The 24,407-nt window shown below is 34.6% G+C and overlaps 1 protein-coding gene across 3 annotated transcripts in view; it reads left to right on the forward strand.

The window, feature by feature from the left end:
• The window catches only part of CLOCK (clock circadian regulator), a 131,916-nt gene that overhangs the window by 91,661 nt on the left and 15,848 nt on the right, over positions 1-24,407 (forward strand). For all 3 annotated transcript variants that reach the window (XM_090266855.1, XM_090266854.1, XM_090266856.1), the window contains exons 10-20: positions 1,618-1,738; positions 5,388-5,501; positions 5,644-5,762; positions 7,511-7,593; positions 7,799-7,905; positions 13,487-13,634; positions 14,204-14,279; positions 17,874-18,015; positions 19,793-19,893; positions 20,409-20,498; positions 23,610-23,762. In XM_090266855.1, coding sequence (XP_090122981.1) covers positions 1,618-1,738; positions 5,388-5,501; positions 5,644-5,762; positions 7,511-7,593; positions 7,799-7,905; positions 13,487-13,634; positions 14,204-14,279; positions 17,874-18,015; positions 19,793-19,893; positions 20,409-20,498; positions 23,610-23,762 — 1,254 coding nt within the window. The remainder of the gene's footprint in view (positions 1-1,617; positions 1,739-5,387; positions 5,502-5,643; positions 5,763-7,510; positions 7,594-7,798; positions 7,906-13,486; positions 13,635-14,203; positions 14,280-17,873; positions 18,016-19,792; positions 19,894-20,408; positions 20,499-23,609; positions 23,763-24,407) is intronic.

Raw genomic sequence — 24,407 nt, forward strand, 5'->3', positions numbered from 1 at the left:
TTTTTGTTACTCATGCCAAATTTTCAGTGCATAACTTCTGTTCTAGAAGCTTTTCAGACTTTCAGAAAAGAAATCCTTGTTAAAATACAGGTATATTTTTAGTTTGGTTCCCCCATTAGCCTTTATCGAGTAACTCCTTCATCTAGAATCATTTACTGTATTAATAACTTTTATGCAATGCACAGAGTTACTATGCCTTGATTTAAAGGGAGGGAAATAAAGATATAGGAGATGGGCCCTTTAATTAACCTATGGGCAGTAGGCAGTAGAACACAGATAGTAAAATACAATTGACAGAAATTTCTTACGGGAAATGAATGATAAGAAGAGTAACTACTGAAGGAATTTTATTATTTTTAGTGTGGATTATGGCGTTAAGCAAATACTTTTTTGAGGGAAATAATGTGAACTGGGTCTTTGAAAATTGGAGGACACAAATATGTGGAGAAAGAGGGGAAGGCTATTCCATTTCATGCGGTGCACTTGGAGAGCTGGAGAAACAGAGTGTGCATGCCTGGCTTGAACAGAGAGTATCGAAAAACACCCTTTCCCAACCTCTTGCCTCCCCAGTGGTTCTCTTTTGTTGCTATTTAAGATTTTTTCTTTTTTGTTTCTGTTTTTAAGCTGTGAAGCTGTTTCTCCAAACAAAATCTTTACAATGTTTAAAATATAAGGAAAATAAAAGTGGGACTGCTTTTGTGACTATGAGGAAAGACCCTTAGCCCTGCCTTCACAGCTCCTTTTCACTTTTCTTGCCCTCGACCTTCACTTCCACAGTCCTTGAGGTGCCTCTTAAGTATCCCAGGATTCCACAGAGCAGTTTGAAAATTTAGAGAAACCAAATAGAATAAACTGAATTTGGAAGAAAATGTGAAGTCGCTGATTTGTTTTGTTGTCAATGGTTTTTAGGATAGGAACTGTATTACTGATTTTTGATTCTGTAGTCATGGCACATTGTAGGCACCCTGATGTTTGTCAAATTACAGTTGATTAATGAATCATAAACTAAAGCCATATTTGAGCAAGAATTATAATGTTTGACATATTACTTGCCTTTTGAGTGGGGAGAGGTAGCTAGCAGCAGGGCTTTTTAACATGGGATGCAGGATAAATGGCTGGAAAAGATAGAATAAAAAAGACAGGCCACTTTGGACAATTGAAATGACACCAAAGTCAAATCTCCTCACTTAACCTGTGGCTAGTCCTTTGGGCCATTTTTGTAGTGTATACCACCGTCAATCACCAGAGATTTGGATATTCGGTAGGGCTGTGTCTTGTAGCCAAAGTTTTTTCTAATCAACTTTCTTAGTCCTGTTATATTTTAAATGTTCAAATCTGGTGAAAGTCACCTTTGTGAGTCATTTATCAGACTTTCCAGGTCATTTTGATCCTGGACCTGATGAAGACACTAGTATCAGAGGTGTGAAGATCATGTTAACTGTCTTCCGCCTTTCTTGTTTTGAGGGTTGTGCTCTGTAACTTGATGTTTTCAGTTTTTACAAATAAACAAAAGTTAATCACATGTTTACCTGATGTTTTAAGAGTGAATTTATACTTTTAAAATGCATGTCTCTTGAGTCACTAAAGTTATTTTATTTTCTTGAATTTCTTTTTCAGTCTGATCTTGTGGATCAAAGTATATTTAATTTTATCCCAGAGGGGGAACATTCAGAGGTTTATAAAATACTGTCTACCCATCTGCTGGAAAGTGACTCATTAACCCCTGAATATTTAAAATGTAAGTAGTAGCTGTTATGCCAAAAGCTAAATATATTTGGTCATGTTATATTTTGCTTTTATAATTTTGTGACAAACACAGACACAAGTAACTAATTAACAGTATCATTCCATATACCTTATTAATTCATTTTAAAAATTTCAAAAATATATAATATGGACTTATTACCATATTTTAAAGTCTGAACTGTATTCTAAAGTATATTGAAATCCCATCTGTTTTTTTATAATAGGCCATAAAACTGTATTTTACACAAAAATGGAACTTTGCAATATAGTTTTATTAACTTTTAAGTTAAATCTTATTTTATGTAATGAGAAAATTAAACATTCTCATTTTCACTATAATCAACCAATTGGACACTTAAACTAGAAAAAAACAACTTCTGTATTTTTAAGAATTATTAAATAAGAAAATAGTTTGCTTTACTAATTAAAAATCATTAATTGGCTTTATCTTATGTGCCAGGCACTTGTACAATATCATAGAAGTGCCAAGAACAGTATCTGCCTTTCAGAAGTACAAACCGTTATGGTATAATCAGACATTTCTCCTAGATTCATTGGACAAATTAATTTGACCAGAATACCTTATTTTCTTCACTAAATTATGCTCTATAAAATCTGAAATTATAACACTATAGTTGGCCATTAGTTATTAGATATTTTCTTTAATCACTTTTTTATGATTTTAAATTTTGACTTTTCTGGTAATGCTGATCTTAATTATTTGAAAAGTTCTTGGTATTTTGAACTCTCAAATTGTATAGAAAACTGTCCAAGAATTGAGATACATATACGCACACATGTATGTGTTAGTATGTATGAATGGATATCTTTGATGTGAATGGGTAGCCTGTCAGAAGGTGATGAGAAGAACGAGAGACCATGAGGGTTCATTTGAAGCCTACTTGTTAATGCTTAAAAATCAAGTTCTTGTGACATTACCAATAGTTCACTGTAGATTTTCACCTAGGAGAAAGATTTGGGCTGGATATAATAACATAGAGGTCAGTTATGTGCCTTTAAATAGCATTTGAAGTCATGGATTGAATTACATTGCTTGAGGTGAATATATAGAGCAAGGAGAGAAGAATTACAAGGGTGGAACCCTGGGATAGCGAAAGAAGTTGACAAAGAAGGAGTCCACTTTAGAGATTTTCATAAGAGCAGAATTGGCAGAAGAACTGAATGGAAGCCTCTGGAGAAAGACAGACATTAGGCTTCTGCTTCTGAGATCAAAGGGTGGATAGCAACAATACTTTTGGATAGAGAAAAGCCTTAATTAAATGACTTGATGACCCCCTAGTTAAACAACTGCTGTACAGAAAGTTGTTTCCCCAGGAAATGTGTTTTATGCCAGAAGATTAAACATAATTTAAAACAGAGAGAAAATTGCTTAGAAAATGCAGGATTCTGCAAGTAGGTCATTTGAGCCATAATGAAAGTAAGGTGGTGTGATTTGTGTCTAGAGAGGGAAATAGGGCCTAAACTTTCATTCTAACAAGTTTAATTTTTATTTTTTACACAGGGAGAAGCCAGTGAAAGGGTAGTATTTGGGTAGTATTTTTTGGTTTGAAAAATAATTCTCAGGTGGAACATTTTGAAAAGGATTAGACTGGAGTTCAAAATAAAAATTATATAATTCTAGCAATAGAAGTAAGGATAGAGAAGGAAACCTGTATATAAATGTTGAGTAGACAGATTCCATAGGACTCAGTGTTAGGTACAGGAGACAAGTGGCTACGGATAATCAGTGGAGAAGGTTTCAGGAAGAAGGTGGTTAGATTTTGAACCTGTTAAGTTAGATGATAAAGTCATTCATGATAATGACAGAAGAATATGAATTTGATGCTATGAACAAAGAGAGGTGTTGCTAGTCCTTAAGTGCTAAAATAATAGTGGTGAGAGTGACATTAGGCTGACAGTAGTAGGGAGAGGAAAGTTAAATCCCAGTGGCGAGGGTATGAATGCATATAGGATCCATGCTCGTGGTTACCTAGATGTAAGGTCATTTTCATCTGTACTAAATTGGTAATATTGGATGGTCATTTAGAGGAAGTAACTTATGAGCTTTTTTTGTGAAATAAAAAGCAAGTCCTGGTGACAGATTATTTTGAGGGCTTGTGAAGGAGAAGAGACCAAATTGATATGACTTCTATCTTGGGAGACAGGCACACATAGGGCAAAGGGGAAGGATTGCTGGCTTATGAAGGAAGAGGGATGAATTCACTTAGAAATATTTTTAGTTTGAGTTACAGATGAGACAGTCAAGTAGAAATGTCCTGACACTGTCTTATATGAAATGTTAGAGCTGGAGAGAGAGGCTTAGGAATAAGTTTATTAAACCTGATAAATTTATAAAGGCTAGTAGAAGATCAAAGTCAAAATAACTTGTGAATGCTTGCATTCGGAAGACTGATTAGCAGAGATACGCAGATATTCAATAAGATAGGAAGGTACATTTCAGGTTATGGGAATGAAGAAATGTGAGTTTTAGGAAGAGGTAGTAACAATGGGGAAAGCCCATTGAAGTTAACAGTACAGTAAATCACACGCCATTCTGAATAGTGTGATGAAATCTCACACTGCCCTGTTTCGTCCCATACAGAATGTGAATCATCTCTCTGTCCATCATATCCCTTCTTTACATATAGAATAATAAGATATTTTGAAAGAGAGACCACATTCACATAACTTTAATTACAGCCTATTGTTATACAGGCATACCTCGGAGATACTATGAGTTCTGTTCCAGACCCCCGCAATAAAGCAAGTTACAATCTTTTTGCTGGTGGTGGGTCTTGCCTTCAATTTGTAAAAACATCTCAGTATCTGTGAAGCACAATAAAGCAAAGTGCAATGAAATGAAACTGTTGTGTTTATTTTTTGTTGTTATTAGTTATTGTCAATCTCTTACTGTGCCTAGTTTGTAAATTAAACTTTATCATAGGTATGTATGTCTGCAAAAAACACAGAATATATAGGGTTTGGCACAAACCATGGTTTCAGGCATCCACTGGGGGTTTTGGAATGTATCTCCTATGAATAAGGGGAACTACTGTACAAAAATGGGTGATCTTGATAAGAGCAGTTTCTATAAAGGTATGAAGATGAAAGCCACTATGCGTGAAGTGAAGGGAAATGAATATGTGTATGGAAACTAGAGCACATAATGAAATGGAAGGCGATCAATGATACTAAAAAGAGTAGCATTAAAAAACCTTGGTTTGAAATGGAAAGACCTGAGCAAGTTAAAAGTAGAAAGAAATGACTCAAAGAAGAGAAGGTGTGGATGCTAAAGGAATGACTAACAGTGCTGTGGTCATGGTCCTAGAGAAAATAGTCTGTTCATGGTAGGCATAGAAGCATTAACTTTAATATGGGAAGCAAAACTGTTCTTTGAAAGGAGAGTGCAGACTGAGAAGGATGCACAGATAAAAATGGGGAAACTTGGAGTTGCTTATATCAGAAGATCTATTTTCTCTATTAAGGATATGAGCTCATCTCTTAGAAGTACTCTGCTTTTATGGACTAAATACAATGTCATTGAGGACTGCTGGTGGAGAAAATATTGTAAACTTTTATAATCTTTCCATGTGATACATCACTCATGATAAATCACAAATATATCATATTTTTCCTCTCAGCAAAAAATCAGTTAGAATTCTGTTGTCATATTCTTCGAGGAACAATAGACCCAAAGGAGCCATCTACCTATGAATATGTGAAATTTATAGGAAATTTCAAATCTTTAAACAGTGGTGAGTTAAAATGCTTCTTCTCTTAAAATGTATTTTAATCTGATATTCTTTCATGTTGTCAAAGACATGACATCAATGCTTGAACATCAATAATAACTAGATTTTACTGGAGTAAGTGATAATACATATTTTCTTGTTTTAGTATCTACTTCAGCGCACAATGGTTTTGAAGGAACTATACAACGCACACACAGGCCTTCTTATGAAGATAGAGTTTGTTTTGTAGCTACTGTCAGATTAGCTACACCCCAGTTCATCAAGGTATGTTTCTAATTTTATTTCCTAAAGAGGATTTAATTTCATATTTTGAGAATGACCTTTATGTGATCTTTTTGCTGTTTCCAGAATAACTGAAACTTTCTGAAAACCTTATGATGGCCATGAGTCTTTAAATATACATGATCATGATATTTTTGAAGCAAATAATGAATTATTAAGGCACTTATTAAATTATAGAATTCCATTTTGAAATATATATCCTTTGCAGCTACCAGTGTTTATATATCCTGTTGTCCTGCTTTTGTGTAAAATATTAGGATACTTTTTTGTATAGTTCATAACCTACACTAAAGGGGAAAAGCCAAAAATGTAGATAATTTTAAAGATTGTTTTTGGAATTTTCTTTAGAAATATACAAGTGGCTTTTACTGCATGTAATTTACTTTTTCAGTTTTAAAATTTAATTAAATAATTTGTTTTTATTTCATTGGCCCTACAAGCAAATGGTGAGTAGGGAATTGAGAAGGTGAAATAATTAACCACTAGTAGAAAGTGGCTGGAAGTAAGCCAGGCTAAGATTTTAAATGTAGGGAGATACCATGTTGTAGGACAAAGTACTGAATTACCAGTCTTGCTCTTCTTGTTTTGATCTTAGGAAATAATAGCTGTGGATATTAAGTGCTTATTACATGCTGTTTACTTTATGTGCATTATCTCATTTAATTTTTAAAACAACCCCATAAGAGATGCTAGTGTGATCCTCATTTTATATAGAAGGAAACTGAGGCTTAGGAAAATTAAGTTACTTTCCCAAAGTCAAAGCTATTAAGTGGTAGAATTGGAATAGATTCTAATTCTTTTTTTCTCAAATCCCAAACTCCTATTCACTGCATTGTGCTATAGAAGATCACTCAAGGACACAGAGGCAGGTTGGAATACATTGTTGAGTATGACTGGAGTCTAGGGTTACTGTGTGTGTGGAGGGGGTGGAGGTCAGGGGAGATGATACTAGAAAAGTAAGCAGAGGCCAGAAGTGAAATGTGTTTCTTTTCTTTGTTTGTTTTTCCATACTGAGGATTTAAACGTGAAGGAACTGCTAAAGTTTTTAAGCAGGGAAATTATATAGTCATATTTGGGCATTAGTAAGGTAACTGTGGCCAGAAAGAAGGTGGGTTGAAGGACAGGGAGATTTGTTTCAGAAGATACTATGGCAGTAATGTGAACCAGTGATGGCAAGAGTTTAAAGTCTAAACTAAGACCCTGAAGATGGATGGGATCAAATAGATTTTTTTTTTTAACTTAGGTGAATTTGAAAGGATTTAGTAGTAGGCATTTAGATGGGTTTTTTAATGTAGGTGAATTTGAAAGTATTGTGACTCTGGTTGCTGGACTAATGGGATGACACAGATATGTTTTGTATTGAGATGGAGAATTATTTTAACTGGATATAAGGAATAAGGCAATAAGTTCATCTTAGGAAATACTGAGTTTGTGATGTGTGAGGACATCCAGAAAATTAGAAATATGGAACTGTAATTCAGGAGAGAGATCTGAATTCAGAATTAGGGTTTACAGGCATGTGAAAGAATGGAGAAATGTGTAGAGGAAGAAGTACCCCACTAGAAGCCTGTGTTTATTTATTGCCACATTTTTAGTGCTAGAAAATTAAAATGTATAAAATATTGCTTAGGGAAAAGTTATTTAGTAATGACTTTTATGGCTAACAATATTTAGGATTCTTCCTAGTTCAGAAAAGTATTTCTGAATTTTAATTATTTATTTATTTGTAGGAAATGTGCACTGTTGAAGAGCCCAATGAAGAGTTTACATCTAGACATAGTTTAGAATGGAAATTTCTATTTCTAGATCACAGGTAACTCCATTTTTAAATTTTATAAAAAGGTAATAATCATATAATTGTTTAAATTAATAGGTTTCAAGGATAAACTTTTTCTAATTTGGATGATTAAGTCCATTGTCCATTTTTCAAAAAATAAAGGTTCCCCTTAAAATTAATTTCTAGTTGGAATATTTCTCATTATGGAAAAAGTTATAATATTGTTGTCTGTGTAATTTAGGGCACCACCCATAATAGGATATTTGCCATTTGAAGTTCTGGGAACATCAGGCTATGATTACTATCATGTGGATGACCTAGAAAATTTGGCAAAATGTCATGAGCACTGTAAGTAGAATGTAATCTTTCTGTTGATAATAACTTTTTAATCATATAAACTAGTATTGTATTAATAGAAGGCAGTAAAATACAGACTTTTAACCCTTTTGTGTTTTGGAAATAATAGAAGATTTTACTTTATATGTATCACCATTCCAGTAAGAATCATAGATTAAGTTTAAATTAAATTTGTTCCTGCTTTACATATTTCAGTCTGTAATAGTTAAGTACAGTTTTATAATATGACATCTAATAAACCTTGTTCTGAAGTGTGTAAGTGCTACATCTGAAGTAAGACAAGTAGATTCCTTTGAAAATGCAATAGTATGTCAAAATATTAGAACACTATTTCATAAATTTTGAGTTACAGATATGTAAGTCTAGCCAAGAGGTAGATACATGTTTGAAGAATCTGTTCAGAAACTGATAGTGAGTGCTTCATGTTACCTGTTGTTGTTATTAATAGCAGAAGCATTATCTCATTGTGCCCTGCACTATTCTAAACAATGTATTCATCACCACAGTTCTAGAAAGTAGATACTATTATTATCTCCACAAGTAAACTGAGGCACAGCAAGCCCAAGTAATTTTTCCACAATCTGGTAACTCATTGCTGGTGGCAATGGGATTGGAGTCTCGACCTACCTTGGTCACATGCTAATTATACTTTGTTTCAGAGGTTTGTTTCAATGACAGCTTTTATTTGCTTTCCTTCCAGAGTCCTACCCTCTTGGACAGCCTCTAAAACTAAATTAGATATTTAAGATATTTTCATGATGCCTTAAGCTGTATGAAAATTAAGCATTTTATGATAGCATCAACTACATGGAGGATTTTTAGAATAAAGTCATTTCAGCACAAAATAAAACATTATTCACTTCAAAGTACATGGGCATTATGCTCTTGATGACACACACAAAGAAATAGATATTGATTCTTGACTAGCACTTCATAAGGTTTGGCCCCTTGAATGCTGGTCCATTCAAAATGGATTTTTGGTCAAGGAAGACTAGGAAACACTTCATAATCAATCCAATAACCCCCTACCCCCTGAATCTTGACATATAGTAACATACTTAACTTTTTGAGAAGATTAAACATATTTAATAAAGTTACCCAAATTAATTTAACTACAGCCCTCCCCCCCTTTTGGAGATGCTTAATATCTGTTAAAAGGCTGCAGAACTTACAAGCTGCAGAGAGTGTTTTGGGAAATACTCTCAGAACAAAAGACACACAGACTTAAAGTAAAGGGATGGAAAAAGATATTTTATACAAATGGAAATGAAAAAAAGCTGGGGTATAAATACTTATATCTGACAAAATAGACTTTAAAATAAAGGCTATACTAAGAGACAAAGAAGGACACTACGTAAAGAGAACAATCCAGCAAAAGAATATAACTCTTGTAAACATTTATGCACCCAACATAGGAGCACCTAAATATATAAAGCAAATCTTGATGGACGTAAAGGGAGAGATTGACAGTAATACAGTCATAGTAGGGGACTTTAACACCCCGTTGCCATCAATAGATAGATCTTTCAGACAGAAAATCAATAAGGAAAGAACAGTCTTAAATGGCACACTAGATCAGATGGATTTAATTGATATTTTCAGAGCATTTCATCCCAGAGCAGTGGAATATGCATTCTTTTCAAGTGCACATGGATCATTTTCTAGGTTAGACCACATGTTAGGGCATAAAAGAAATCTCAGGAAATTTAAGAAGATTGAAATCTTGATATGACACCAAAAAAACTGAAAAACACACAAAGACATGGAGGCTAAATAACATGTTACTTAACAATGAATGGGTTAACAGGAAGATCAAGGAAAAAAATTAAAAGATACTATGAAACAAGTGAAAATGAGAACACACAACGCAAAAATTTATGGGACACAGCAAAAGCAGTCCTAAGAGGGAAATTCATAGCATTCCAGGCCTACCTCAAGAAAAAAGGAAAATCTCAAATAAATGATCTAACTTTACACTTAAAGGAACTAGAAAAGGAACAAACAAAGCCCAAAGTGAGTAGAAGGAAGGAAGAAGTAAATGAAATAAAATCTGAAAAGAAACCAAAAGATTGATGGAACCAAGAGCTGGTTCTTTGAAAAGATAAACAAGATTGTGAAACCTTTAATGAGAGTCATCAAGAAAAAAAGAGAAAGAACCCAAATGAAATCAGAAATGTAAGAGGAAAAGTAACAACTGACACTAAAGCAATACAAAGTATTGTAAGAAGATATTACTAACAACTATATGCCAACAAATTGGATAACCTAGGTGAAATAAATAAATTCCTGGAAACATACAGTCTTCCAAAACTAATCAGGAAGAATAAGAAAATCTGAATAGACCAATTAAAACTAATGAAACCGAAGCACTAATTAAAAAACTCCCAACTAACAGAAATCCTGGACCAGGTGGCTTCACAGGTATATTTTACCAAACATTCAAAGAAAACTAACACCTGTCCTTCTCAAACTATTACAAAAAATTCAAGAGGATGGAAGACTCTGAAGCTCATTTAAGAGGCCAGCATTATTTTAATTTCAAAAACAGATAAAGACACTACAAAGAAAGAAAATTATAAGCCAACATCCTTGATGAACATAGATGCTAAAATCCTCAACAAAATATTAGCAAACCAGATCCAGCAATACATTAAAAAGATCGTACACCATGATCAAGTGGGATTTATTCTGGGGATGCAAGGTTGGTACAATAACCTCTAATCAATAGATGTGATACACTGCATAAACAAAAGGAAGGATAAAAAATTTGTGATCATATCAATAGATGCAGTAAAAGTATTTGATAACCTCCAGTACCTATTTATGATAAAAATTCTCAACAAAGTGGGAATAGAGGGAACATATCTCAGCATAATAAAAATCATGTATGACTGACCCACAGCCAACATCATACTCAGTGGGCAAAAATTAAAAGTGTTTTCCTTAAGATAGGGAATAACAGGGATGCCTGCTTTAACCACTGTTGAATATTCAACATAGTACTACAAGTCCTAGCCACGGTAACCAGATAAGAAGAAATAAAAGGCATCCAAATTGAAAAGGAAGGAGTAAAACTGTCATTTACAAATGGTGAGATACTGTATATAGAGAGCCCTAAACATTCCACAAAAAAACTACTAGAACTGATGATATATGAATTCAGTAAAGTAGCAGGATACAAAATAAATATCCAGAATTTAGCTGCATTTTATACACTAATAATGAACTATCAGCAAGGGACTCTGAGAAAGCAATTGCATTTATAAGTGCATTAAAAAAAAAAAAAACCCTAGGAATAAATTTAACCAAGGATGTAAAAGACCTGCACCCAGAAAAAAGAAATTGAAGACTATACAAATAAGTGGAAACATAAACTGTGTTCATGGATAGGAAGAGTTAACATCATTAAAATGTCCATACTACCCAAAGCAATCTACAGATGCAACACAGTTTCTATCAAGATACCAATGACATATTTCACAGAACTAGAATAAATATTCCAAAAAGTTATGTGGAACCATGAAAGACCTTGAACAGCAGCAGCAATCCTGACAAAGAACAAAGTTGGGGGAATCATGCCACCTAATAACAAACTATACTACAAGTCTCTAGTAGTCAAAACAGCATGGTAGTGGTATAAAAACATGGTAATGGTATATAAATAATGGAACAGAATAGAGCCCAGAAATAAATCCATGCCTTTATACTCAATATTTGACAAAGGGAAAAATATACAGTGGACTAAAGATAGCCTATTCAATAAATGGTATTGGGAAAATTGGACAGATACATGCAAAAGAAATTAAACTAGGCCACCTTCTTATACCATAAACAAGAATAAATTCAAAATGGGTTAAAGACTTAAATATTAGACTTGAAACCATAAAAATCCTAGAAGAAAACATAAGCACATGTTCTCATAGCAAAATTTTTTTCTGAATTATCTTCTCGGGCAAGGAAAACAAAATTAAAAATAAATGGGACTTCATGCACAAAAAATTTTGCCCAGTGAAGGAAACCATCAACAAAATGAATGGGAGAACATATTTCCCAATGATACATCTGATAAGGGGTTAATATCCACAATTTATGAAGAACTTATGAAACTCAACATCAAAAAAACACTCCAACTTAAAAATGGGCAAAAGACCTGAATAGATACTTCTCCAAAGAGAACATAGCAGGTGGCCAATAGACATATGAAAAGATTGTCAATGCCACTAATCATCACAAAAATGCAAAATAAAAACACAGTGAGATATCACATCACACCTGTCAGAATGACCATCATCAATAAATCAACAGACATCAAGTCTTGGTAAGGATGTGGAGAAAAGACAACCCTTGTACACTGTTGGTGGGAATGCAGACTGGTGCAGCCATTAAAAATGGACCTGCCTTATGACCCAGCAATTTCATTTCTGAGAATATATTCGAAGAAACCCAGAACACTGACTTGAAAGAATATATGTACCCCTGTGTTCATTGTGGCATTATTTACAGTCACCAGAATTTGAAAGCAGCCCAAATGTCCATCAGTAAATGAGTGGATGAAAAAGCTGTAGCACGTTTACACAATGGAATACTACTCGGCTGTAAAAATGAAGGAACTCTTACCTTTTGTGACAGCATGGGCGGACCTGGAGACCATTATGCCAAGTGAACTAAGCCAGTAAAAGAAAGACAAGTACCATATGATTTCACTTGTATGTGGAATCTAATGAACAAAATTAACCAATAAAATAAATAGAAACAGACTCATAGATATAAAGAACAGACTGACAGCTGTCACAGGGGAGGGGGTTGAGGTGCTGCATGAAAAAAGTGAAGGGATTAAGCAAAACAAAACAAAACTCATAGACAACAGTATGGAGGGTAAAGGAAGGATAAATGGTGATGGAAGGAGACTTGGGGTGGCGAACACACAGTACAATGTACAGATGATGTTTTAAAGAATTGTACACCTGAAACATATATATTTTATTAACCAGTGCCACTCCAGTAAATTCAATAAATATAAAAAAGAAATAAAGCAATGCTTCTCAAATTAATTTAACCACAAAATCCCCTTTTTTGGCTTAATATCTATTTAAAGGCTGCAGAATTTACAATCTAAAGGTAGAGTTTTGGGAAATACTGCACTTCTCAGTTCATGCAATTACGTTAATCTGATTTTGGTTAGTTAAGGTTTAGAATTAAATGCCTCAAAGATGCTGCACCTGCCAGAGTACAGGTGAGAAAAAACTCAAGAATGATTGCTCATTGCTATTATCTTCATTATACCTGGGCAGGAGGAAGTCAATATGTGAATACTTTATTCTTGAATATTTGGAAATTTATTTTTTGTGAAAAGTATCTAAGAGCAGCAATAACTGGCTGTAAGTAGGACACTGTGGAAGAGTAATTGCTTAAGACCTTATATATACAGAATAGCCTTTTCTTATAATTGATAGGTATATATTATAGAAAAGCCAGAAGTATTGATATATAGATATAAATATAAATGATAGCTTTTATTAAAAAGCAGATTTATTACTTACAATATGAATCAAAAATATTTTTCTCTTCTTAGTGATGCAATATGGGAAAGGCAAATCATGTTATTACAGGTTCCTGACCAAAGGACAACAGTGGATTTGGCTTCAAACTCATTATTATATCACTTATCATCAGTGGAATTCAAGGCCAGAGTTTATTGTTTGTACTCACACTGTAGTAAGGTAATTTCTTGTTTAAAATTTCAGAACTATAGAAACATCCATAATAATACTGACAGTGAATTTTGTATGTATGACTTATTAATGAACTACAAAATGGTTTTCCTCATTTTTGACACACTGTTTCAATATATTATTAAATTTACTTACAGACATTACATAGAAATAGAATGCAGATATATATACCTATATAAGTCTTGAAATAAATTTTATGGTTTAGAGCAGAAGTTGTAGCTGTGTTTTATGTACCAAAGTTAATCATATAAAAGGAAAACTGGAGTAGACAAGCATACTCTTTATTTAATTTCTCTTAATTTAAGAACTGCAGTTACAGATTGTTTACATTAGATACCTAGAAAAATTCAATTTGAGATACCTAGAAACATGTAATTCACATTAAGATATTGTACACTCTCTTAATTGTAAATATGTAGTAGCTTTGTGTAGCACATGGAAAATAGTCTAGAATGAGTAATGAACTATTAAGACACATAACGAACATTGAATGAGTGCAGTTCTGCAGTATTTTAAATGAATGACCAAACGCTAAAATTCTGTTTTAAAATTTGTAGTTATGCAGAAGTTAGGGCTGAAAGACGACGAGAACTTGGCATCGAAGAATCTCTTCCTGAGACAGCTGCTGACAAAGTATGTACCTTACAGTTTAAATAAAATTATTTTATTTGTTTTCCATGAAAGAAGACTCAATAATTTATAGAAAAGTTATTTTTCATTTATTTTATTTTCTCACTTGGGACAGGGTTATAAGTTTTAAATATAATATTTGAAAATGTTTTACTTCTAAAAGAGATTTGAAGGGTCAGCCCTTGTTGGGTGGTTCATTTGGGTGGAGTGTCGTCCCATACACCAAAAAGTCACGGGTTCAATTACTGGTCAGGGCACATTAGCTTGCGGGTTACATCCCAGTCAGAGCACATAGGGGAGGTAACCAATCAATGTTTCTCTCTCTCTCTCTCCCCCTTCTTCTCTCCCTGAAGTCAATAAAAACATATCTTCAGATGAGGATTAAAAAAAAGATTTGAAGGGTCTGCTTTTTAGTGATAATTGGATGAGAGACATGTATGGTCTGGGTTTAAACTAACATTTATTTATTGTCTACAGTATGCTAGGCTTTGGCAATGTACTTTATATGAATTATAGAGTAGGTTTTACTCCTCAGACATTCTTTCCTGGTTGGCACTATCCCCACTTTGAAAATATTGAAACTGAGGATTTTTAAGAGATGGGAAGCCTCCCCTAAAAACACATGGCTGGGAAGTTATAGTCAGAATTTGAACTCTGATTTCGCTTTTCATTATATCATGTAGAAGTGTAGTGTATTAGTTACCTGTGGCTGTGTAACAAAACTTAATGATATAAAATAACACAGTTATTAACTCATAGTTTCTGTGGTTAAGAATCCAGGCACAGTTTAGTTGGGACCTCTGGTTCAGAACTGGTCATGAGGCTGCAGTCAAGGTGTTAGCCCAGGGCTGTAATGAAGGTGTCATTAGGGGCCACAGTTATCTCAGTGTTCAGCTGGGGCAGAATCTGTTTCCAGGCTCACTGTGGTGGTTGGAAGGATCTGAGTCCTCATGTGCATTTCGACTGAGGGCCTTGATTCCTTGCTGACTGGTGGCTACCGGTCACCCTCAGTTCCTTTCCTGGTGGCCCTTCCATCAGAGCAAGTGTACAAGAAGATCCAGGGAGAGAAACAGCAAAATGAAAGTCAGAGTCTTTTGTAACCTAATCACAGAAGTGCTATCGTGCCACTTGTCTTTTCTGTACATCAGAAGCAAATCATTAGGTCAGCCTACACTCAAAGAGAGGGGTTATAAGGGAGTGACTACCAGGACGTGTAGGAATCATCGTGACGCATGTCTGAGGTTGCCCAGCACAGGTATTTTTGACCTGAAGAGAATTAAGTGAAATGAAAAGAGGCAAGAATCTATATAGAAAGTGTGTTAAATAGGCAGCCTGCCAGGGGACAATATGGAGGCTATCCTACAGTCATTCAGTAAACTTCTATTTATCTTCCGTGTGCCAGCAAGTACTGAACATAGCTCTAGATGCTAAGAATACAGCATCTCTCATGGATCTGACATGAAAGAATGTTTCAAAGAAGCTTTGTATACATAGAGGAAGAAGATCCAGGATATTTTAATAGAAGAAATTTTCTGAGAAAAGTGCTTAAATCAAGGGTTTCTGCAGTGAGGACCATTATAGAAACTGAAGTAATACAGATTGTCTCCCCTTGCCTCTTCTTTTTCCCTCATGCCAGTGTTCAATCCTAGTAACTTCAGCTAGCCCTGCTTCCAAACTGGATTCCAGCTGCCTCCTTTCTCACTGTGTTGACTGTTACCACCATGATCCACTGGGAGGTTAGAGAAGTGGTTCATTTGAGATATGGTTTTGAGAAACTTGAATGTGTGGGTGATTTTAAAGTCATGAACCTAAATTTGATCACCATGGGAATGGATGTAGAGAGAGATGACAACCAAATGCGCTAAGCATTAACGTTGGTGCACTCCAACAATAAGAGGTGAGGGAGACAAGGACGAACCAATCACAGAGCAAGTCGGGGGGAATAGCCAGTGAGGTAGGAATAAAACCAGAAAGCTAAAGTGTCCTAGAGGTGTGAGGATTGAATGACTGAGGTGAAGTAGAGGAACAGTTACTGGAGATGAGGAGTTCCTAAAAAGCTGAGAGGCCAGGACAGGCTATTGGGTGAATCATCCATGTGGATTTTGAAGTTCTGTAGAAAGACCAGAGTTAGGATGAAGAGGAAGATTTTGAGCAGTCAGATGTTAAATTTCAGAGATGCTTGTAGTACATTGGCTGTAAACTAAAGTGACATCTTTATTGTGTTTCTTTTTTATATACTTTTTAAATTCTTTTAATGTGATTAAAATATACTTAACAAAATTTACTATTTTAACCAATTTTAAGTGTACAGTTCAGTGGCATTAAGCACATCACACTGGTGAGCAGCCATCACCACCATCCATTACCAAAGCCTTTTCATCTCCCCAACTGAAACTTCACATCCATACCCATCAAACTGGCTCTCCATTCCCTCCTCCCTCAAGCCCCTGATTGCCACCGGCCTGCTTTCTGATGCTATTAATTTGACTCGTCTAAGTACTGCATGTAACTGGAGTCATATAGTAATTGTCCACTTGTGACTCACTTATTTGACATGGCATAATGTCCTGAAGGCTTGTCCATGTAGCATGTGACAAAATTTTCTGAACAATAGTTCATTGTGTGTATATTCCACATTTTTGTTATCCACTCATCTGTCATGGACACTTAGGCTGCATATATCTTTTGGCTATTGTGAATAATGCTGCTATGAACATGGGTATACAGGTATCTGTTTGAGCCCCTGCTTTCAATTTTTTGAGTTTGTACCCAGAAATGGAATTTTTGGGTCATATGCTAATCCTTTGTTTTCCATAGTAGCTGCATTAGTTTACATTTCCATCAGCAGTGCACAGAGTTCCAATTCCTTTATATTCTCACCAACACTGGTTATTTCCTGTGTGTGTGGTTTTTTTTATATATAATAACCATTCTGATGGATGTGAAGTAGTATCTCATTGTGGTTTTGATTTGTATTTCCCTAAAGATTGTTGATATAGAGCATCTTTTCATGTGTGTATCAGCCATTTGTACGCCTACTTTTGAGAAATTTCTGCAAGACCTTTGCTGGTTTTTTAATTGGATTTTGTTGTTGTTGAATTGTAGGAGTCCTTATATGTTCTGGGTACTAATTTCTTATCAGATATATGATTTGCAAATGTTTTGTCATTCCATGGATTGCCTTTCCACTCTGGTATACTCTCCTCGGCACTTTTGTTGCTTGTGCATTTAATGTCATATCCAATAAATCATTGCCCAATTCAATATCACAGAGCTTTTCTCCTTCTAAAAGTTTTATAGTTTTTAGCTCTTATGTTTAGGTCTTTGATCCATTTTAAGCTAGTTTTTGTATTTGGTATATGGTAAGAATCCACCTTCTTTCTTTTGCATATTATTCTTTAAATCGAGAATGAAACCAGAACCTTCTGGCTATAAAAAATAAATTTTCATTTCTTTACCTAATATATACACAGATATCATTGCCTTGTTATGAGTAAAAACTGATTTTTGACTAAGAGGCGTTAATAAGCAATATTGATAATTTAGGATCTCTGAACTGGACCACAAGAAAACATTTATTTTTTTCTTTCTCCTTAGAGCCAAGATTCTGGGTCTGATAATCGTATAAATACAGTCAGTCTCAAGGAAGCATTGGAAAGGTTTGATCACAGCCCAACCCCTTCTGTTTCCTCCCGAAGTTCAAGAAAATCCTCTCATACCGCAATCTCAGACCCTTCCTGTGAGTACTCTAGATTGACAGCAGACTTCCTTTAAAGACAGTGTTTCTAAATTGTGTTACTGGTATTAGCATTTTTAATCAAATGCTACTGTAAAGTAAGTTTTACATTTCTGAAATATAGTCAGCTTTCCAGTAAGAGGCACATTGCTCACATTTAGCAAAGAATTTTGTTTATGAAGTAGCCTATAAAATATATAGGTAATAATGTTGGTATTATTGTTTTTAATCATCCCTCAAAAGGAAAGCAAAACTATTTATTTACTAGTAGAGCCAATATGTGTTCTTTCAGATTGTTTTTGAAAGTTTTTTTTAAGAGTTTTATCTTTATAAAGACATATAATTGTCATTAAATTAATAACTTTTTTTTAAGAGTAACTTATTTCTCAGGGTATTAAAGTTATATATACTAGCAGGGAGTAAAGAGGTGATGAACTACTCAACATTATGGGTAGAACAATAGAGGTTAAGCATAGGATTTCTGAAAACTTAGGGAAAAAATTTTCCACTACTATAGCTGTTTTCTTTTTTTTTTTTTTAAATGTTTTATTTTATTGTGGTAAGAGTGCTTAGAATGAGATCTACCCTCTTAATTTAAGTGTACAAAACATTATTGTTGACTATAGGTATAATGTTGTACTGCAGCTCTCTAGAGCTTATTCATTGTGCTTAACTGTAACTTTTTTCTGTTGATTAGTAACTCTACTTTCCTCTCTGCCCAGCCTTGGCAATCATCATTCTATCTGATTGACTGTTTTAGATACCTCAGATAATGAAGTCCTGTACTCCTTGTCTTTCTGTCATTGGCTTATTTCCCTTAGCCTAATGTCCTCAAGGTTCATCCACTTTTTGCATGTTGTAGAATTTCCTTCTTTTTAAAGATTAAATAAGTATTCTGTTGTTTGCGTATGCAGGGTTGGGCAAAAGTAGGTGTACAGTTGTGAGTATGTGCGACACAGCCTGCTTTTGTATTATTATTAATTATTGTATTATTTTCCATACAAACAAGTGAAAACCTACTTTTGTGCCCATCACTGTATATACCACATTTTGTTTATTCATTCATCTGTCAGTGGACATGTAGCTTGTTATAACGTCTTGGCTGATCTGAATAGTTCTTCAGTGAACACAGTAGTGCTTGTATCTCTTCAAGATCCTGATTCCAGTTCTTTTGGATGAATATTCACAAGTGGGATTTCTGGATCATATATGATAGTTCTCTTCTTAATTTTTTGCAGAACTTCCACATTTTTTTCCCACTGTGGCGGCACCTTTTTGTATCCCTCTTAACAGTGTGCAGGAGTTCCAATTCCTTTGCATTCTTGCAAACACTTGTTGTCTTTTGTTTTTTTGATAATACCCATCCTGACAGGTGTGAGGTGATATCTTAATGTGGTTTTGATTTGCATTTCCCTGATGATTTGTGATGTTGAGCATTTTTTCATATGTCAGTTAGTCATTTATATGTCTTTAGAGAAATGTCTATTCAAATTCTTAGGCCATTCTTCAGCTGAACTACTAGTGTTATTTTTCTTTTGAATTTTAGGAGTCATAATTATTAATATATTTGAAATTTTTCTATTTTAAACTTTTCCTTGTCCTTAAAAAAGAATTAAAATAAATTGTCTTATTGTCTATTGTAGACTGCACTTTTATTGAATAATTTAGAAAAGGAACTGAGATCTTATTTATATTCACTGAAATGCATTTTAAGATTCATTTTTGAAAACTGCATTTTATAGAATACTAATACTGTTCTGTTTTTCTTGACTAATCTCAGCAACACCAACGAAGATCCCCACGGATACTAGCACTCCCCCCAGACAGCATCTACCAGCTCATGAAAAGATGGCACAAAGGAGGTCATCATTTAGTAGTCAGGTAAACTCTTTAGTTAGTATTCCTCTGAATAAATATTTATTAAAAGGGAAAAAGTCATCTAAATCTGTAGAAATTTATTGATTCTTTATCCCTTTCTATAAAATTAAAATAGTTGTTGGTGTATGACACTCAAACTTTATTTTTGTTTTGAAGTATTTGTCAAACATCTCAATCCTATAATTATTTTTCAAGTAAAATGTTAGTTTTTTTTCAGTTATGAGAAGCTGATAATTTAGATCTATCTGTTCTGTATCTGAGTTTAAATACCAGTGAGTTTCAGTTAAGTCTAGTCAGCTTTTATTGAGAGCCCATGCAGGGTAATGTGGCAGATGCCTTGGAAGATAAAAAACATCAATAGGGAACATTGTAGATGGGAAGACATTCGGGTACTGCACTAAAAAAGTGCGAGGCAAATTATAATTCATTTATAAAGGTACCATGGTGATACTTGTGGTGGAAGTACTCATGTATGGGAATGATCATCACTTCAGTGTTGTTTTTTATTTTGCTTCTAGTCAATAAATTCCCAGTCTATTGGTCAATCATTAACACAGCCAGTGATGTCTCAAGCCACAAATTTACCAGTTCCACAAGGCATGTCCCAGGTATTTTTGTTTGTTTGTTTCAGTTGAGTATTTTGAAATGATAAATTGTTTATAAGCTAATACAGATTAAAAAATAATACTCTTACAGATGAAGTAAATCTCACCTGTGGGCATTTAGAATATCTGGGGATATTTTTGATAGTCATTATTTTGGGGGTACCACTTGCCCTTAGTTTAGTAGGTAAGGGCCAGGGATGCTAATTGTCTTTCAGGATGCATGACAGTTTTGCACAACAAAGAATTGCCCTGCTTAATATGCTGTAACATCTCTGTTGAGAAACACTACAAACAACGATGTTAAAGATGAAATCTAGCTGTTCATTTTGTTCTTCCTATGTATATTGGAAGAATCAAGTGATTTTATTCATGTATTTATTCATTTGTTTACATATAGAACATTTACTGAGTTTCTTGTACATATTAGATATTACAGATGCTAGTAGTACAAAATATATATGATATCTATACCAAAAGACTATTACAGTGACAGAAAACTACAATACATTACATAGTCCAAGCTTAAGGTATAGAGGCTATTAGGTGTATGTACATTAGATGGACACCTAATGCAGCCTGAGGAAGTGAAGGAAAACCTTCTGGAAGAATTTTTGCTTGAGTTCTGAAGGATGCCTAAAAATAGAAATTAGCAAGACAAAGGAGAAGTATTACAAAAGTGACAAATTACTTTTGATTATAAATTCCCAACTTGTAATTTATGATTCTACACTCATTCAGTGCCTCAAATACATTAAAAATACTACTGAGGCCCTGACAGGTGTGGGTCAGTGGGTTAGGCATCGTCCTGCAAAGCAAAAGGTCATCAGTTTGATTCCCAGTCAGGGTACATGCCTGGGTTGCAGGTCAGGTCCCCATCTCGGGCCATGCAAGAGGTAACCATTCGATTTTTCTCTTCCTCTCTTTTTCCCTTCTCTCTAAAAATAAAATCTTAAAAAAAATACTACTGAGTAGTAGTAAAAATAATCCAAAGTTTTCTTACTGTTTTGTTTGGCATTAAATATGCCTGACTTAAAAGTATCTAAATTTTAAATAATGATAGTTAACAATAGGTCAAAACAATATTTTTCTAAAAATACCTTTGTCTTATATGATTGTTTAAATTATATATATGACACTTGTACAAATATATTGACAATGCAATAAATTTCCTAAACATAATTTTTACTTTTAGCCATGTATGGTCATATAAGGTGTTTATAATAGCGCCATATTATTAAATATTATATACAGTTGCAGCAGTTTTTATCAGCGTTGAGTCCTCAAATGCTTTTTATTCTGAAGGTTAACAGAATCTTTATGTAAAAACTTAGACATACTTTCAGTATTATTATTCATTAATCACAAGATACTAAATAAGCATTTAGTATTTTTAAAGGATATTTTCATGAAATAAAGAATATCTTATGTCAAAAATGTTAAGTATTCAAATCTCATATTTGTTGTTCAGTGATAAAGAAAAACACTTTACCTCTTAGTTCTGTGGTTTTTCTGTATTCTGCCTTCTGTTTCTGATTTCTTATTTGTGCTTAAGATTTTTTTTTTTTTAGTGATGGCAATGTAATTATCAAAGTATAAATAACTTTACTTAGGATAAAATATATTTGTATGACGTACAACATTTCAAATAATATTAAAAAATAAAGGAATGAGTGAGTTGAGGTACTAAATTTGTAATATTTTCTCACACGTAATGTAATCTAACATATGATACGTCTGGTTATTATCAACTTCAAAAGTCAGAGTTGTATACTTTGAAAAGTAATATTCAGTATCCTCAATACAATCTTCTGAAGTAGAGTAAAAGTTTTGGGGGGCATTTCTCACTTCTAGAAGACTATTGTAAGACTAAGATTTCCAATAAAGTGAAATTCTTCTTGCTCTTATACCGTATCCTGTGCTGAATATCCATGGAAAAAAATAAGTATAATGAAAATAAGTAAGTGTAGACTTAAATGGTGAATTCCGAACTGTGGCTAAATTTCAAACAGTAGTAAAATAGAAGCTGTTTTTGACTTAGGTAAAACAGAGAAATAAGTAAGATTGAAAGCTCTGTTAATAGAATAACTTCTTTTTCATCCACATATGTATTTATTTAAAAGCTTATGTTTTCTACTTACCCAAGAACAGTTTTAAGTTAAAAATATGAGAAAAATATTATGGTTGGTTATCTCTCAGATTTTTGTAAGTTTCTACTGAAGTGCATGAAGAGGACATTCTAAGGATGTTAGAATTTGATATGAATAATTGGAGGTGCAGGCTACTTTTTTCATTGATAAAGGGTAGAAATGAAGTTTATAACATGTTCTAGCCAGTGATAGAGCCACTATATGAACTCAGGACTTTTAATGCCACTGTGTGCTTTTTAATCCTTAAAGATGCAATCAGAAGTCAGAAACTTGAAGAGTGGTAATATAAAAAATTGTTAACTGGTAACAGAGATTAACTACTAAATTCTAAAGACTACAGGGATAACAGATATAGAAAGCAGCTCTAACCATAGTGAAAGGGAAAGGACCCAAGTAAGGAACAACTTGGAAGACTCCGCAGACGCCTTAAACTTCTCTTCCAGGCCAGGCTGAGACTCAGATCCCACTGGGGGAGTTGTGGCTGTAGGCATTGGATGGTAGAGAACTTCACTGAGGTGCCACAGACTAGGATTGGAGAGCAGGAAGCCACCTGCTGGGGTGTCAGTAAAATTTCTGGTGAGCTGACCACTGGATCCTAGTGAGACCTGCTGGAGAACCACCTGCTGGGATGCCATTGAGACTTACTAGGAAGCTATTTACTGGCAGAAGAGCAAGAAGGAAAAGCACCTGAACCAGAAAGACAAGCATCTCTTTTTGTAGTGTCCCTCCAGCCCAGTCAACTGGCATGACTAAGTTTGTGCCTGCTGGCAAAGGAGAAGTATTTTTAGAGTCCAGCTCCAGTATGACAGAGCTGAGCAAAGATGGGTGGATTAACAGAGAGGCAATACATTGGTAACTGATGTAACATTCTTAGCTTGTGATGTACTGCTTGCTTTTCACATTGTGCAATTAAGAGGAATAAGTGGTTCTAAAATATCTTACACTTTTTCCATACATGCTACTTCAGTTTCAGTTTTCAGCACAATTAGGAGCCATGCAACATCTGAAAGACCAGTTGGAGCAACGGACACGAATGATAGAGGCAAATATTCATCGGCAGCAAGAAGAACTAAGAAAAATTCAAGAACAACTTCAAATGGTCCATGGTCAAGGGCTGCAGGTAAGATATTACTATATTTGATTTAAACAAAGCATGCGATTTATATTTTAATTTCTTAGAGAAATTGACTATTTTTAATTAAAAGTGACACGTAAATGCTGTATTCGCCTCTTCCCATGACCGCTTCAAAATTACAACTCAGCTACAAAACAACCAATATTGAAAACCACCTGAAGTCTAGCTGAACAGGAGTCCTGTAACTAAGGTTATACAGTAGAACCCACGCTGAGACTGGCAGGAGGGGCAGAGACGTGAAAGGGGCCGGTCCCATACCCATGAGTGGTAGTTGAGAATGTGCAGGGATATCTCAGCTGCAGAGGTCCCCCCCAAGCATCAAGGGGTCCCAGCCCCATACCAGGCCCAACTCAGGGTTTCACTGTCAGGAATAGAAGTCTCCATAATTTCACGTTGTGTAAAGCAGTGGAGATTGTGGCTGAGTGAGACAGAGAACTTTCAAGTCCCAGGCCTTCCTCTTATGGGGCCTGCATATAAACTTACTGGTCTCACTCGTTTGAGCTTCTGCACTGGGGCAGAAGCTTGAAAAGTGCCAGAGACATACAGGGAGGAACTGAAATGTCTAGTTTCAGGGTGAGGGCTAGAGAGGCAGCTTTTTCCTAGGCAGAGGTACTGGCAGAAGCCATTATT

Source organism: Furipterus horrens, unplaced genomic scaffold (assembly GCF_987537825.1).
Source record: "Furipterus horrens unplaced genomic scaffold, mFurHor1.1.pri manual_scaffold_2, whole genome shotgun sequence".
Taxonomy (NCBI): domain Eukaryota; kingdom Metazoa; phylum Chordata; class Mammalia; order Chiroptera; family Furipteridae; genus Furipterus; species Furipterus horrens.